At 42.0% G+C, this 12,884-nt stretch overlaps 3 protein-coding genes and 1 long non-coding RNA gene across 4 annotated transcripts in view; 2 read left to right on the forward strand and 2 right to left on the reverse strand.

Annotated features, from left to right (window-relative positions):
* Positions 1-3,705: 3,705 nt before the first annotated feature.
* Positions 3,706-5,792, reverse strand: LOC106809428 (uncharacterized protein C19orf52-like). Its single transcript, XM_014812508.1, has 2 exons — positions 5,742-5,792; positions 3,706-5,183 (listed from the first exon to the last, which is right to left on the reverse strand). Exons 1-2 carry the CDS (start codon positions 5,790-5,792, stop codon positions 4,671-4,673), a joined length of 564 nt encoding a protein of 187 aa, XP_014667994.1. The 3' UTR covers positions 3,706-4,670.
* On the reverse strand, positions 5,684-7,539 carry LOC106809441 (uncharacterized protein C19orf52-like). Its single transcript, XM_014812520.1, has 2 exons — positions 7,419-7,539; positions 5,684-6,779 (listed from the first exon to the last, which is right to left on the reverse strand). Exons 1-2 carry the CDS (start codon positions 7,531-7,533, stop codon positions 6,292-6,294), a joined length of 603 nt encoding a protein of 200 aa, XP_014668006.1. The 5' UTR covers positions 7,534-7,539; the 3' UTR covers positions 5,684-6,291.
* Positions 7,540-7,624: 85 nt separating this feature from the next.
* The window catches only part of LOC106809442, a 12,830-nt gene continuing 7,570 nt past the window's right edge, over positions 7,625-12,884 (forward strand). The window contains exons 1-3 of the mRNA XM_014812521.1: positions 7,625-7,709; positions 8,336-8,504; positions 8,836-8,897. Of these exons, the coding sequence (XP_014668007.1) occupies position 7,709; positions 8,336-8,504; positions 8,836-8,897 (232 nt within the window). The 5' untranslated portion in view covers positions 7,625-7,708. The remainder of the gene's footprint in view (positions 7,710-8,335; positions 8,505-8,835; positions 8,898-12,884) is intronic.
* LOC106809443 overlaps positions 10,535-12,884 on the forward strand; it is a 5,108-nt gene continuing 2,758 nt past the window's right edge. Inside the window, exons 1-2 of the long non-coding RNA XR_001393874.1 lie at positions 10,535-10,801; positions 11,881-11,964. This is a non-coding gene — a long non-coding RNA (uncharacterized LOC106809443). The remainder of the gene's footprint in view (positions 10,802-11,880; positions 11,965-12,884) is intronic.

Below are 12,884 nucleotides of genomic sequence, written 5' to 3' on the forward strand. Positions count from 1 at the left end.
CTTTTGTTTATGAATTATGTTGACTTCTTATGTTAATCATGTTAATTATGTTCATTATGTCATCTTTTTTGTTGCCCTTTTTTGGCTTTGCCCCCCCCCCCAAATTAAATACGTTCCGCCGCCCTTGTCTGTATGTATTCATTCATTCATTCATGTATTCATTTATTCTAACCCCAGCAATACCGTTTCTTGGAGCTAGCATTTGTTATGACAATAATGACAGTGATGTAACGCGAAACGGTGTCCTCGATAGTGCGCGGTTATCGCTTTCCTCCCGTATCTCTCTATAACTGCAAAATATGTAGCCAGTGCGCACGCATTAACTTCATATCATTATTTTTACGCGGATCTATATCATTGGTCTTTGCTTGAACATCGCGTGATGAAAGTAGGGGAAGTTGCTGAAGTAACACGTTGAAATGAATAATTAGTTAATTAATTAATAAAGTAGAAACTTCGGCAAGAATCATTTTCCCTCGCAAAGAAGCCAGTTTTGCTCGGCATCCCTCGTAACGTAAGTATGCTACGTAGCATAACGCGTAACTCTATTTGGGTAATAGAGCTGTGTAACCTAACCCGCCGTAGCGCGAAATTTCTGACTTGCGAAATTCATGATATATATAGGATGCGTATGCCAGAGTTTGATTGTTTAATTCGCATTGTAGCAGGCAGGTAAGGGTATGAAGGCAGGCAGGCAGGAAGCCAGATATCCAATCAGGTTGGCAGTGAGGCACTCCGCTACCTAGATAAATGCTAACTGCGTAGTTTCACGACGTTGAACATGTTTACTCTATTATTATATATTAAAAAGATCAAATCTAGCATTATTTATCTATATATACTAATGTATGCGAACATTAATACATCTTAGCTGAATATAGATAGATAGATAATAGCAGGAGTCTTTATTAACTCCTGATAATAGGTAGGCAAAATTGAGGGTGCGCGCGTACGCGCGGCCCATTTTATATATCGTGCGCGATGCGCGTTGCACCAAGCTCTATCCCAGGCCCATCTTTCTTTTCCCTGGCAACGCGACTACGCAGTTAGGAAACCAATGGCACGCGTTAGGCGCGTGCTCTGTGCGCTACTAAGGTGTATGTTATAACGGGAACGCGTGTTAGTATGTGTGCGCCCGCCCGTGCGCGTGTCTGTATCTGTCTGTGTGTGGACTTTACAATCCTGGCAAGAAAATCCTGGCTCAATCCTGCTAAATCCTGGCTCTATCCTGGCTAAATAATTTCTATGAGCACGTGAGCTGAAAGTCCCCAGTTTCACGCCGTCGAAAATGTTTATGCTATTATTGGAGAGAGCTAGCACACGCTGGGAAATCATTTACATTAATCGCTTGTATTTTCATGAACAATCTCAAATTTAGCATTATTTAGTCATATATACTGGACATACTGATAGGACTGGACATACATACATCTTAGCTGGATATAGATACATAGATAATAGATAAGCTCCGTGCCTTGTGTTGCGCACACGGTAGATGTATAGATAGATAGATAGCCAGGTAAATAGATAGATATATTGTAATGTATACATAGATAGATAGATAGTGGGTGCTTAAAATTCATCCATTTCCATTTGATACTGCAAAGTAAACGAAATAAAACGAGTATTGCAAATGTATACATATTTATTTTTATTGCATATTTATAGGTAAAATAATTTTAACACTAAAAGCGGTTGCATTTACATTAAACCTAACTATTGATAGAGTTTTCATAGGTAATTCTCGAGCTAGCAGGCTAGCACTATCTATCCGGTAGGTTCTCAATACAACCCGTTCTAGTAGAAAGGCATATATACGTACAGGCATTTAATAGACAGGTAAAATAAATACGTAGGAGACCAGAGACGTTTCTATCATTCAGACACTCTACATTGACATGACAGTCATACATGCAGGAATACCAACTCAAACAAAATTTTAATTTTAATATACACTTTCGAAATATATTATAACGATATGTGCAATATGGACTCAATGAACAGAAGGCTATAATGAAATGTTACATATATACCACTTACAGTAACGTTATGATGCTGCTCATGCTGTGTGCAGATAGGCTAGTTACCATTTCAGTTTGTCTTTCCAGTTGGCTTTCTAGACTGGTACCCGTTCGCCACCTTCACTCTGGCAAGTATCCTTCGCTACACTGAAGTTAGTTAGTGTAGCGTGTGGAACTGTCGACCGGGGAGCAGTCTAGGTTATAGCCGGCCGAGCCGTCTGGAGGAAAAGTCCTAGCGAAATGCTATGCATATAGCCTTGTTGCGCCATCTATCGCACACCATATGTACTACACTGATGTGGGGCCTCAACTAGTTGCTGCCACAAAAAAAGTTCAACTTCGTTTTTTACAGCAAACCAAGCGCGCCGAGTAGCGAACAAAGAATTACGACCATTTCTAGGAAATCTCTAGCTACATGGGTAGTCAAACCCGTCGTGCAATCGCCAGAACTGCTCAATTCAGCGATTGCCCCACAATTCTGCTATATAGTAAACCCGTTGAAATTGCTATTCAAGGGAAATTTTGCTAGAACACTCGAGTCAAGACAGTGAATATTTATGTGAACCTTACCTTTTAAGATTATTAAATTTACTGTCTAAAGATCCAGCGATGGGGTGTTGGCTGTTGCACTGAAGTGAAGAATGTTTTGTGTTGATCTGTCGTCTTGATTAACTTGTCTCTTCGTCTTTGATATGCTCCCTTGCAACTAGTAGTATAATATGGCTAGCTATAGCCCTGGACGTTTATTCCTTACGGACTGTCCAGTATAGAAGTAGAAGTAGAAGTAGTCGTACTCGACGTCAAGACGCAAGTGTCGCGTTTCCCGCAACTCAGCGTTGAAGTATTTACCGGATGACGTCATGTGACGTCACGGTTAGGTGCGCATGCGCAGAACACGCAGCGTCGACTTATTTACCGGCTGAGAAATTTACCGGTGTACCGTAGTATTTGGACGCTCGCCCGAAACTGGACGCTCCTAAGTGCGCATGCGCGCAGGTGCCTCTTGTTTTCAAGGGCGCATGCGCAGTATTTATCTGCGCATCTCGCCCATCAAAAACGATCGCAATAAACAAACATGGCGGCCAACCCGGTAAAGAAAACAAGAGAAAAACAAAGAGCATGCGCGCATGCGCACTTAGGAGCATCCAGTTTCGGGCGAGCGTCCAAATACTACGGTACACCGGGACACCGGTGCTGCAGTGCATGTAAATAATGCACAGTGGCGCCATCACTAGGGAGCACTAAAGGTCAAATGAAACACCCCTAGTAGGTACGCGCACAAGCACAGGTACCCTGCAAAAACATTTGCTCCTTTTCATGCTCTATTTTCAATTAGGCAACCGTACGTTTCTAACAAAATTTTGAGTTATTATTTAAGTCATGTGACTTTGCACTATCAGGATAAAAAGTGTAAATGTCTGCATTGTGCCAAAATTGTAAATGTTGGATGATATGTCGCGAAATTAAATGATTCACGAATATCTCCAAAACATGGTAGAAAGATCTAATGCCTAATATAGTCTCGAATGGCATGTTGCTATACTTACATACATGCTCGATAATATTCGGGTTCAAAACTACTTTTTATGAGTACTCTCCGTTTCGGGCGAGTGACTTTCAAATGTTACTCACCCAAATGGATTTGGTACTTGCCCTAAAAATAAACTGACAAAACAAGTACTAATAATATTATATACTAGATTGTGTTTTATAGTCATACTAATTCAAACGTATTTTACATTCAATGCTGTTTAATTATGATATCTACTATTATCATTCTAAGACAATAGTTTGAATACCAGTTATTTACAATGCTTTGTTGTACTCACGGTGACGGGTCCCCTCATTGTTTCTAATAAAATTTGGCCTTCTCTTAATTGTGTGTTACTATAGCAACCATTGTTGACTTATCAGCTGGCGCTCATGCGCTGTCAATAAATTTCCAAATGATTTAAAACTTGCCACAAACACAAACTGGAAATGTGGCAGTAAGGGTGTGTATGTTACGATATCACCGACTGACTCGTTGAAATACATTCAAAATAATTTTGAAACATGTAATATCATCAAACCTTTTCCCTAACAGTCACCAATGACTCACCATGAGTACCTGTCCGTCCAATACAAAGAAGGCACATAGCATAGCAACCATGATATCTGTTGACTTGTTGAATAGTATGAGTCTTGTTACTATTGGCATAAAAGCAACCATTATAATATTCTGCACTGACTGTGTTATTTATATGCTGTATTTTTGTCATAAGTCTGAGCAAGAAACGTGCGCCCTGAGATTGCAGCACAATATGTTAATAAATTGCAATTGTACATTTACAATGCACCTAGCAATGGAATGACCACATTCTTTATAACCTGCTGACATTTCTAGGTGTTGGTGAAACCAGGCGAAAATATATATATACTGCGGCTGCTGTGTTTAGGTGTAGACATCATATGTAAAGTCAGGCTGTATTCGTACTCAAAAGCACTTTGGAGCAGCAAATAAGCTATCAGTAAACATTAATACCAGAACCAGTAAAACAACTTTTCACAGAGAAATTCATTAGGATCGACACATGCCATTCGGCTACAAATGACATAAAGTAAAGGTAAAAGTACAGGTCTATCTTGACAGAATAAGTTGAATAACCCTCAATCTTTATCGGGGAATTCGTCTGGGTTAACGTCATACTCTTTCATCGCGCGCTCCATCAAGAACCAGTGTCCAAAACAGCCAATATCTACGATCCTTGTGTTAAACGTCAGCCAGCGCGGCTTTAACGACGGACAGCGCGCCTCATACAATTTACAGGCCTCATCGTAGTTGTCGACCCACATCAACGACATCAGTCCGAGGTCAACGTGCCGAATCAGGCCCTCGTTCTCACACGACACCAGTTGGCGCACGTGTGTGGCGGCTTGCGGGTTACGTGCATTGTCGCTCACGAGTCCATTGTCGTTGACACTGGTTAGAAGTGAGATGCGGAAGTCGTGGCGCGTAGGATTTGTCCTGATTGCGTAGACTCCCAGTCCAATTGCAGAGAAATAGAACGCCGCCTTTATAGGTTGTGCTTTTGAGTCCACTATCACATCCCTGCCGACGGATGCATAATCCTCACCTATGACCTTGCAGTAATTTACTGCAAGTGAAAAGGAGACATTCTGCTACGTATTAATATTAGTAATAGTATTACCATTAGGAACATTAATCTTGGTATTAAATATGTATTTTTAACGGCATCAATTTCCATCCCTCATGCATTACTATGAAAAGTTGCTTCAAAGTGCACGAATGAACCTAGTCCGAGATTCCTCTGACCAATGCCCACACCGACGATTTTGGTGGATTTGGTGTGGGTTAGAAAGATTCCTCAGACCAATGCCCACACCGACGATTTTGGTGGATTTGGTGTGGGTTAGTGGTTCACACCAGTGGTTGGGTGCTAACCCACACCAAATCCACCAAAATCGTTGGTATTTCTAATAAAATTTGGCCTTCTCTTGCGTGTTACTAGCAACCATTGTTGACTTATCAGCTAGCGCTCATGCGCTGTCAATAAATTTCCAAATGATTTCAAACTTTCCACAAACACAAACTGGAAATGTGGCAGTAAGGCTGTGTATGTTACGATATCACCGACTGACTCGTTGAAATACATTCAAAATAATTTTGAAACATGTAATATCATCAAACCTTTTCCCTAACAGTCACCAATGACTCACCATGAGTACCTGTACATCCAATACAAAGAAGGCACATAGCATAGCAACCATGATATCTGTTGACTTGTTGAATAATATGAGTCTTGTTACTATCGGCATAAAAGCAACCATTATAATATTCTGCACTGACTGTGTTATTTATATGCTGTAATTTTTGTCATAAGTCTGAGCAAGAAACGTGCGCCCTGAGATTGCAGCACATTATGTTAATAAATTGCAATTGTACATTTACAATGCACCTAGCAATGGAATGACCACATTCTTTATAACCTGCTGACATTTCTAGGTTGTTGGTGAAACCAGGCGAAAATATATATATACTGCGGCTGCTGTGTTTAGGTGTAGACATCATATGCAAAGTCAGGCTGTATTCGTACTCAAAAGCACTTTAGAGCAGCAAATAAGCTATCAGTAAACATTAATACCAGAACCAGTAAAACAACTTTTCACAGAGAAATTCATTAGGATCGACACATGCCATTCGGCTACAAATGACATAAAGTAAAGGTAAAAGTACAGGTCTATCTTGACAGAATAAGTTGAATAACCCTCAATCTTTATCGGGGAATTCGTCTGGGTTAACGTCATACTCTTTCATCGCGCGCTCCATCAAGAACCAGTGTCCAAAACAGCCAATATCTACGATCCTTGTGTTAAACGTCAGCCAGCGCGGCTTTAACGACGGACAGCGTGCCTCATACAATTTACAGGCCTCATCGTAGTTGTCGACCCACATCAACGACATCAGTCCGAGGTCAACGTGCCGAATCAGGCCCTCGTTCTCACACGCCACCAGTTGGCGCACGTGTGTGGCGGCTTGCGGGTTACGTGCATTGTCGCTCACGAGTCCATTGTCGTTGACACTGGTTAGAAGTGAGATGCGGAAGTCGTGGCGCGTAGGATTTGTCCTGATTGCGTAGACTCCCAGTCCAATTGCAGAGAAATAGAACGCCGCCTTTATAGGTTGTGCTTTTGAGTCCACTATCACATCCCTGCCGACGGATGCATAATCCTCACCTATGACCTTGCAGTAATTTACTGCAAGTGAAAAGGAGACATTCTGCTACGTATTAATATTAGTATTACCATTAGGAACATTAATCTTGGTATTAAATATGTATTTTTAACGGCATCAATTTCCATCCCTCATGCATTACTATGAAAAGTTGCTTCAAAGTGCACGAATGAACCTAGTCCGAGATTCCTCTGACCAATGCCCACACCGACGATTTTGGTGGATTTGGTGTGGGTTAGAAAGATTCCTCTGACCAATGCCCACACCGACGATTTTGGTGGATTTGGTGTGGGTTAGTGGTTCACACCAGTGGTTGGGTGCTAACCCACACCAAATCCACCAAAATCGTCGGTGTGGGCATTGCCATTGGTCAGAGGAATCTCGGACTAGAATGAACCTTGTTAATAGTAATACTCATAGATAGAATGGCCCGTCAGTTATTTATGACATTACTTGACATAGTATTAGTATTACTATTACTAGTATTACTATTAGTATTAGTATTACTATGTCAAGTAATGTCATGTGAATCGTGAGAATGCCATGTCTCATTCAAGTCATTTTCTGATGTCATTCTGAATTTCTGTGAATCAGAATCGTTTGAGTAAATTAATTATGTTACATGTTTACAAACCGTGTGCAATAAAAAGATATGTGCTTACTAATTCTCTCCAGATAACCGCCTTTCAGTTTTTCAGACCACCTGGCCTTTGACGACGATATTCGTTTGGAAAAATGAATACCTTTACTTCTTAACGAACCCATGAGCGCGGCCATATTGGGAGCCTGACAGCGCCACCTCGTGAAAAATAATTTTTCCGCTTAAACAAGTGGTTATTTGAAGACGTTGACGTCACACGCAGACGTCTTCATAATCATAAACGAGTTCTTTTGCTTCTGACTCTGTCAGTGTCAGGATGTTGTAAAGTTGACAGCCGTAACTGTTAACATCAGTAAGTTTATGAAGACGGTTATGTTATGTTACGATATGTTATGTGACGGATGCTAGATGACCGTATGGTCTTTTCGCCATCCCTTCACTCGCTGGACGTTATTTATATTTTGTTAAAAAATCCTTGTAGGCCTATCTCACTAGTATCTGCTGATAAAATAAACTCTCCTTAGTTTTATATATTATAAAAGTTATATGTTATGTTATGTTCTCGTACTTGTCGGTATCCACTCTCAGGGCTGCCAACATTGGGTGATAGGTGAGAGTGAGATGCGAGGGAGCAAAGCGACCGAGGGGGGGGAGGGGGTTTCATTTGCCATTTGGTGCATACTAAAGACTAAAGTGACTGTTTTCAGATATTGTAAGATTTTTTGTTGCTGTGCGTGAGAGATTTCAGCGTTTTATTCATGAAGAGATGATATTCATGCGTGAGATATGGTATCTCAGCATTTTTTTTGCTGTGCGTGAGATATTGTAAGATCAGCGTGAGAGCGTGAGATTTGGTCAAAATGCGTGAGTCTCACTGTCAATGCGTGAGAGTTGGCAGCCCTGCACTCTGCACTGAGTGACATGCAGGCAGAGAGTGCCTTCAAGGGTGAACCTGCTTACTGTTATACATATTTCTAGTGACACGCTGCGCTGCAGATGTGCTGTTGGAGATGATTTATCGCTTCAACGGTAGTGTTAGCGGGGCATCCTCGACAACTTACACCTCCCACTCACAGGAAGGCGACATCTTTACTGAGCGACGAGCGCCTACACTAAAGAAGAAAGACTATTCGTGGATTTCAAAGTCGTAAGCATGCACTATATAGCCTTGAAACAAATAGATACACACAATAAAGCTTGTTCCTGCACTCAGAAACATTAGTTTGGTCTTACCTGAACACAGGTTTGCACTCGCACTCACTCTTCAATTTGTGGAATCCGGTGGACAGGTGTGGAGTGAACATTAAAATGTGTTTATGTGCATTCACACTTCTGTACATTCTGCCCAATGCTGTACATTTGCTAAATTTGTAGGGTGTGTTATATATAGTAAATAAATTTGGAAATTAGAGGAACTTATTGTTTATAATCTTCGTAATGATATATGTTTTAATATTTGTTATTCTGCTGGTGTGAAGTTCCTCTAACAGCAAAACACCAGGAAGCCTCCTAGAAGCAGACGAACAACCTTCAGGTTCAGGTATTTAAACAACATCCACACAATAAGTTACCATGCATGAACCTACCATAGATTAGGATGAAAATGGAGTAAATGGAATCTGAGAATCTATCTTTCATTGATGGTCTCCGAATTGTAGCGGTGAAAGGTCATTTTTAAAACTCAAGTTGATTAAAAATCACATGAGAACCACGATGAGCCAACAGAGACTGGTAAACCTCAGTATTCTCGCTATCAAAAGTGACATTTTAAATTTGTTGAAACACGATGAATACTCTCTGAATTTGCAAGGCATGAAGTGCAGAAAAAATACAGACTATAGGGCCCCCACACAATTGCGTGCCCGGGCCCCACACACGCTTAGTCCGGCCCTGTCCATATCCAGTATATATGTCATGAATCAAGAACATACGGTTTAATAAATTTCTCTATTATGGACTCTTGATGTTATATGGAGGACATCGGATTTGATAATCACTGTAGATCGATGCAGTTCATCAACATGAACAGACTATAACTCTACTCTTTACAGTCCAATGCAATGCCCAAATTAGACTTAGTAGCATAAACATGAAGAATATGTATCCAGGATATATCCTGTAATCAATACCGGTTTTGTCTGTGTGCAGAAACAGGGATTTGGGACTTGATCTCCTTCTTTGTAGCCTGACCAACGCTTCACCTGAAATTCGATAAAAAGGAATGAACACTTGAGTTACTGTAACTATTAGATAATTATAGAACTACAGTATATAAAGCTGAATATGTAATGAGTGAATAAGTATCAGCTTACTCGTGTAATGTGAATCATTTAAAAAAAATTCACAAGACGCAACTTCGTAAATACGAAAGTTTGCACGAGGATTCAAGCTGCACACAAAAATGACGTGTATCTGACCCTATGTAACCAATAAATGCAAGAATAAACTTTTTATTCGCCAGTTTCAGCAGTATCGTCATTTTCATAAACACCACATGTGTACATATGTCGTAAAAAGCTACAAAATAAGCACCAAGTTATAAATAGCTATAGGCAGCATATACTCTACACCCGGCCTTCAAACGTATAATTTATTTCGTATACTCTACTCATTTGGAAACCTAGCAATTTTGTGACTCATGGGTATGGAAGGAAATATCAAAGCATGGGGAAGAATGCGCACTTATACCTATATTCGTGTACATGTGATGCACGCACGCATGCATGCACGCACGCACGCACGCATGCACACACACATTGTTAGATGGCGCCATGCCGTTGTTATAAATCCAAGGTGACACTGACAGACCGACATCATTACATACTAAACTAGACAGAGTGCACTCACGCGAGAGTGCAATACCTCCGCCAGCAACATACGCCAACGACTCACGAACACACGAATAACGCACGATATACGCCAGCGTACTGACATATACACGCTGGCTGCTGCTTGCTGCTCGCTCGCTCGTAGCAGCCGCTCGTTGCCGCTGCTCGCTCACATGTACACGCTCGCTGGCTCGCTGCGCTGGCTGACTCGACGCGCTAATATCGATCGCGAACACACGAACGCACGAACGCACGAGAGCGATCACATAACCTCCTCCAACTCCGTTGGGCGGAGGTAAAGACAACGTATGCCCGCATTTCACCCCCCCCCATTCCTGTTACTATAATTCGGGTGCTGCAATTACACTTTCGCGCAATAGCAGCAAGCCGGTCTCTGGCTATATTCTGTGAATGGATACTCCCACGGGCCTTTCAGCTGTATATATCTGCTTGCCACAACCACGCACTATGGGCCTTTTATGCGTAAGGCCGCGAAACTCAGCCGTGTGCGACCAAACCTGCTTGATGCGCTGTGTAGCGATTACATACATGGGCAACGCGCTCAAAAGAGTACACGACAAACTACACGACGAGCATATAGTGACAAGTGGCAAGCGTAAGTACGAACACATATTATTCTAACGCAAGCTGCGTGTCCGTGGTATGATCGAAGCTCTCATTATATCATTTCGCACACGCCGCAGCAAACAGAATAAGCTATCAGGAGCCTACTGGCTCCTGGCGTTACGCATTACAGATTATACCTGCACTATTAGACTGACGCACGGATTACCAAGCGTAATTGGTTGCTGGCACAGAAGCTGTGTGAGTACGGCCACAGGGACGTTTGTTGTCCGTCTAGCATTACGCATTACATTAGGAGTCAGATAGTAATTATTAATGGGCTCTTGATTGCTCCTTGCCATGCAAGCATGCGGCAACAAGCTGCACCAGGCTGAGAAATTAATTAGGAAGCGAATAACTCGTGTGGAAACACTGGAAAGTCATATCGCGTGTGCGCGGCAAAAACAGTTAAGTGCGATGACGGGGAATCTTCTAATGATGGGCTGTTGGTTTTACATCGACAATCACCTGTTTTCTTTATGAAACCCGCAAATGCTGTCTGCTATGTGTGTTACTATAGAATGTGAAGTAGAGTGAGAATTGCTGGAGCGAGAACGATAGGCAAGACAGAGAGATGGGAGATAAAATGAGGGTCGAAGAAGGAGAAAAGATCGCGCCGCGCGGTGCACGAGGGAGACGTGTGTGAGAGAGAGAGAGAGAGAGAGAGAGAGAGAGAGAGAGAGAGAGTGTGAGAGAGAGAGAGAGAGAGAGAGAGAGAGAGAGAGGAGAGCGCGAGAGCGAAGAGAGATATTTGCCCATCTCACCCACCACTAACAACAGCCACCGGTGACGGACAAATCCCGTCGCGCACAGGTGCCTCCGTGGCATACAGACCACGCCCGCCTTCTCTCCAACCACTCGTCAATAACACCAGCCAGCTCTTGCCCTAGTTTTAGCACACACAAAGCTAGGGCGCAGTGCTTGTATAAGGACTATAAGGTGTACCGAAGGGTTCCGGTCAGTATTATTATATTCCCTATACGCGCAGGCGAAATACAGTGGCTTGCTGCTACATCCGCTTGATTATTAACCATTGCGATATACTAGCTAATTGTTATCATTGGTCTTCAGAGCAGCAAAAGTTCGTGACGACACACACATGCGTACAGGTGTGGATGCTAGCTACGCTTGCAGCCTCCAGGTCTGAGAGACAGAGTGAGTATAATATACGATATATATACGATGCATATATTATGGCGAACGCAAACTATTTTTGTGCATAGAAGTTACACACATATATTATATATATATATATGTGTGTGTGTGTGTGTGTGTGTGTTTGTGTGTGTGTTGTGTGTGTGTGTGTTGTTGTGTGTGTGTGTGTGTGTGTGTGTGTGTGTGTGTGTGTGTGTGTGTTGTGGGTGTGTGGTGTGTGTGTGTGTGTGTGTGTGTGTGTGTGTGTGTGGCGTACGTGCGTGCGTGCGTGCGTGCGTGCGTGCGTCGGCGAGCGTGTGTGTGTGTTTTACAGCTTGGTTATGTTACAGTTAGACTGATACTTTTGAACGTTTTTGTTGCGTATAAAGTACGGACTACGGGGCCATTCTCCGTAGCAAATTTACAGCCATCTCCATGGTGCGATATAATACGTACACCGCTGTACGACATTGACATACAGACAAGCGCAATTAACACTGTATCCGTGTTGCTTAGATACCAGCTAGTGCTAGTCGCTTTAAAGCTCCCGCGCATAGCGAGTGCACCTGAAGTGACAGAAAAAGATTTTCGTTTCAAATATCAAGAATAGAACTGCAATCGAAACTATTCTAACTACAAGGTGAAACCAACAATGCATGAAAATCCTTCCTTCCATAAGATATAGGAAAACGCGATCACTGTACTAGCGAAAGTTACCCCACTTCCAAAATCGTCCCGATTATAAACGCTCTTTACCGATAACATCGTAATACGAAATATAAAAATAGAACCGCTAATATAACCGACTATATACTATATACCTAATATACTATGTTACTATATACCGCTATAATATAAACCTACTACGAAAAATTAAGACGCTGCATATATATTTTCAATACAAGAAGGATCGATTATGGTAATCAATGCGCGCGCGCACG

This window comes from Priapulus caudatus, unplaced genomic scaffold, assembly GCF_000485595.1.
Source record: "Priapulus caudatus unplaced genomic scaffold, Priapulus_caudatus-5.0.1 Scaffold354, whole genome shotgun sequence".
NCBI classification, from domain to species: Eukaryota; Metazoa; Priapulida; class Priapulimorpha; order Priapulimorphida; family Priapulidae; genus Priapulus; species Priapulus caudatus.

What these genes read in the sequence shown, in the direction of transcription:
- LOC106809441 (XM_014812520.1), bottom strand. Translation starts at nt 7,533, where the DNA reads ATGGCCGCGCTCATGGGTTCGTTAAGAAGTAAAGGTATTCATTTTTCC. An exon ending in CGGTTATCTGGAGAGAATTA is followed by an intron (nt 6,780 to 7,418) that starts GTAAGCACATAT and finishes TTTCACTTGCAG; the next exon opens with TAAATTACTGCAAGGTCATA.
- LOC106809428 (XM_014812508.1), bottom strand. Translation starts at nt 5,792, where the DNA reads ATGGTTGCTATGCTATGTGCCTTCTTTGTATTGGATGTACAGGTACTC. An exon ending in TGGATGTACAGGTACTCATG is followed by an intron (nt 5,184 to 5,741) that starts GTGAGTCATTGG and finishes ATTAATACGTAG; the next exon opens with CAGAATGTCTCCTTTTCACT.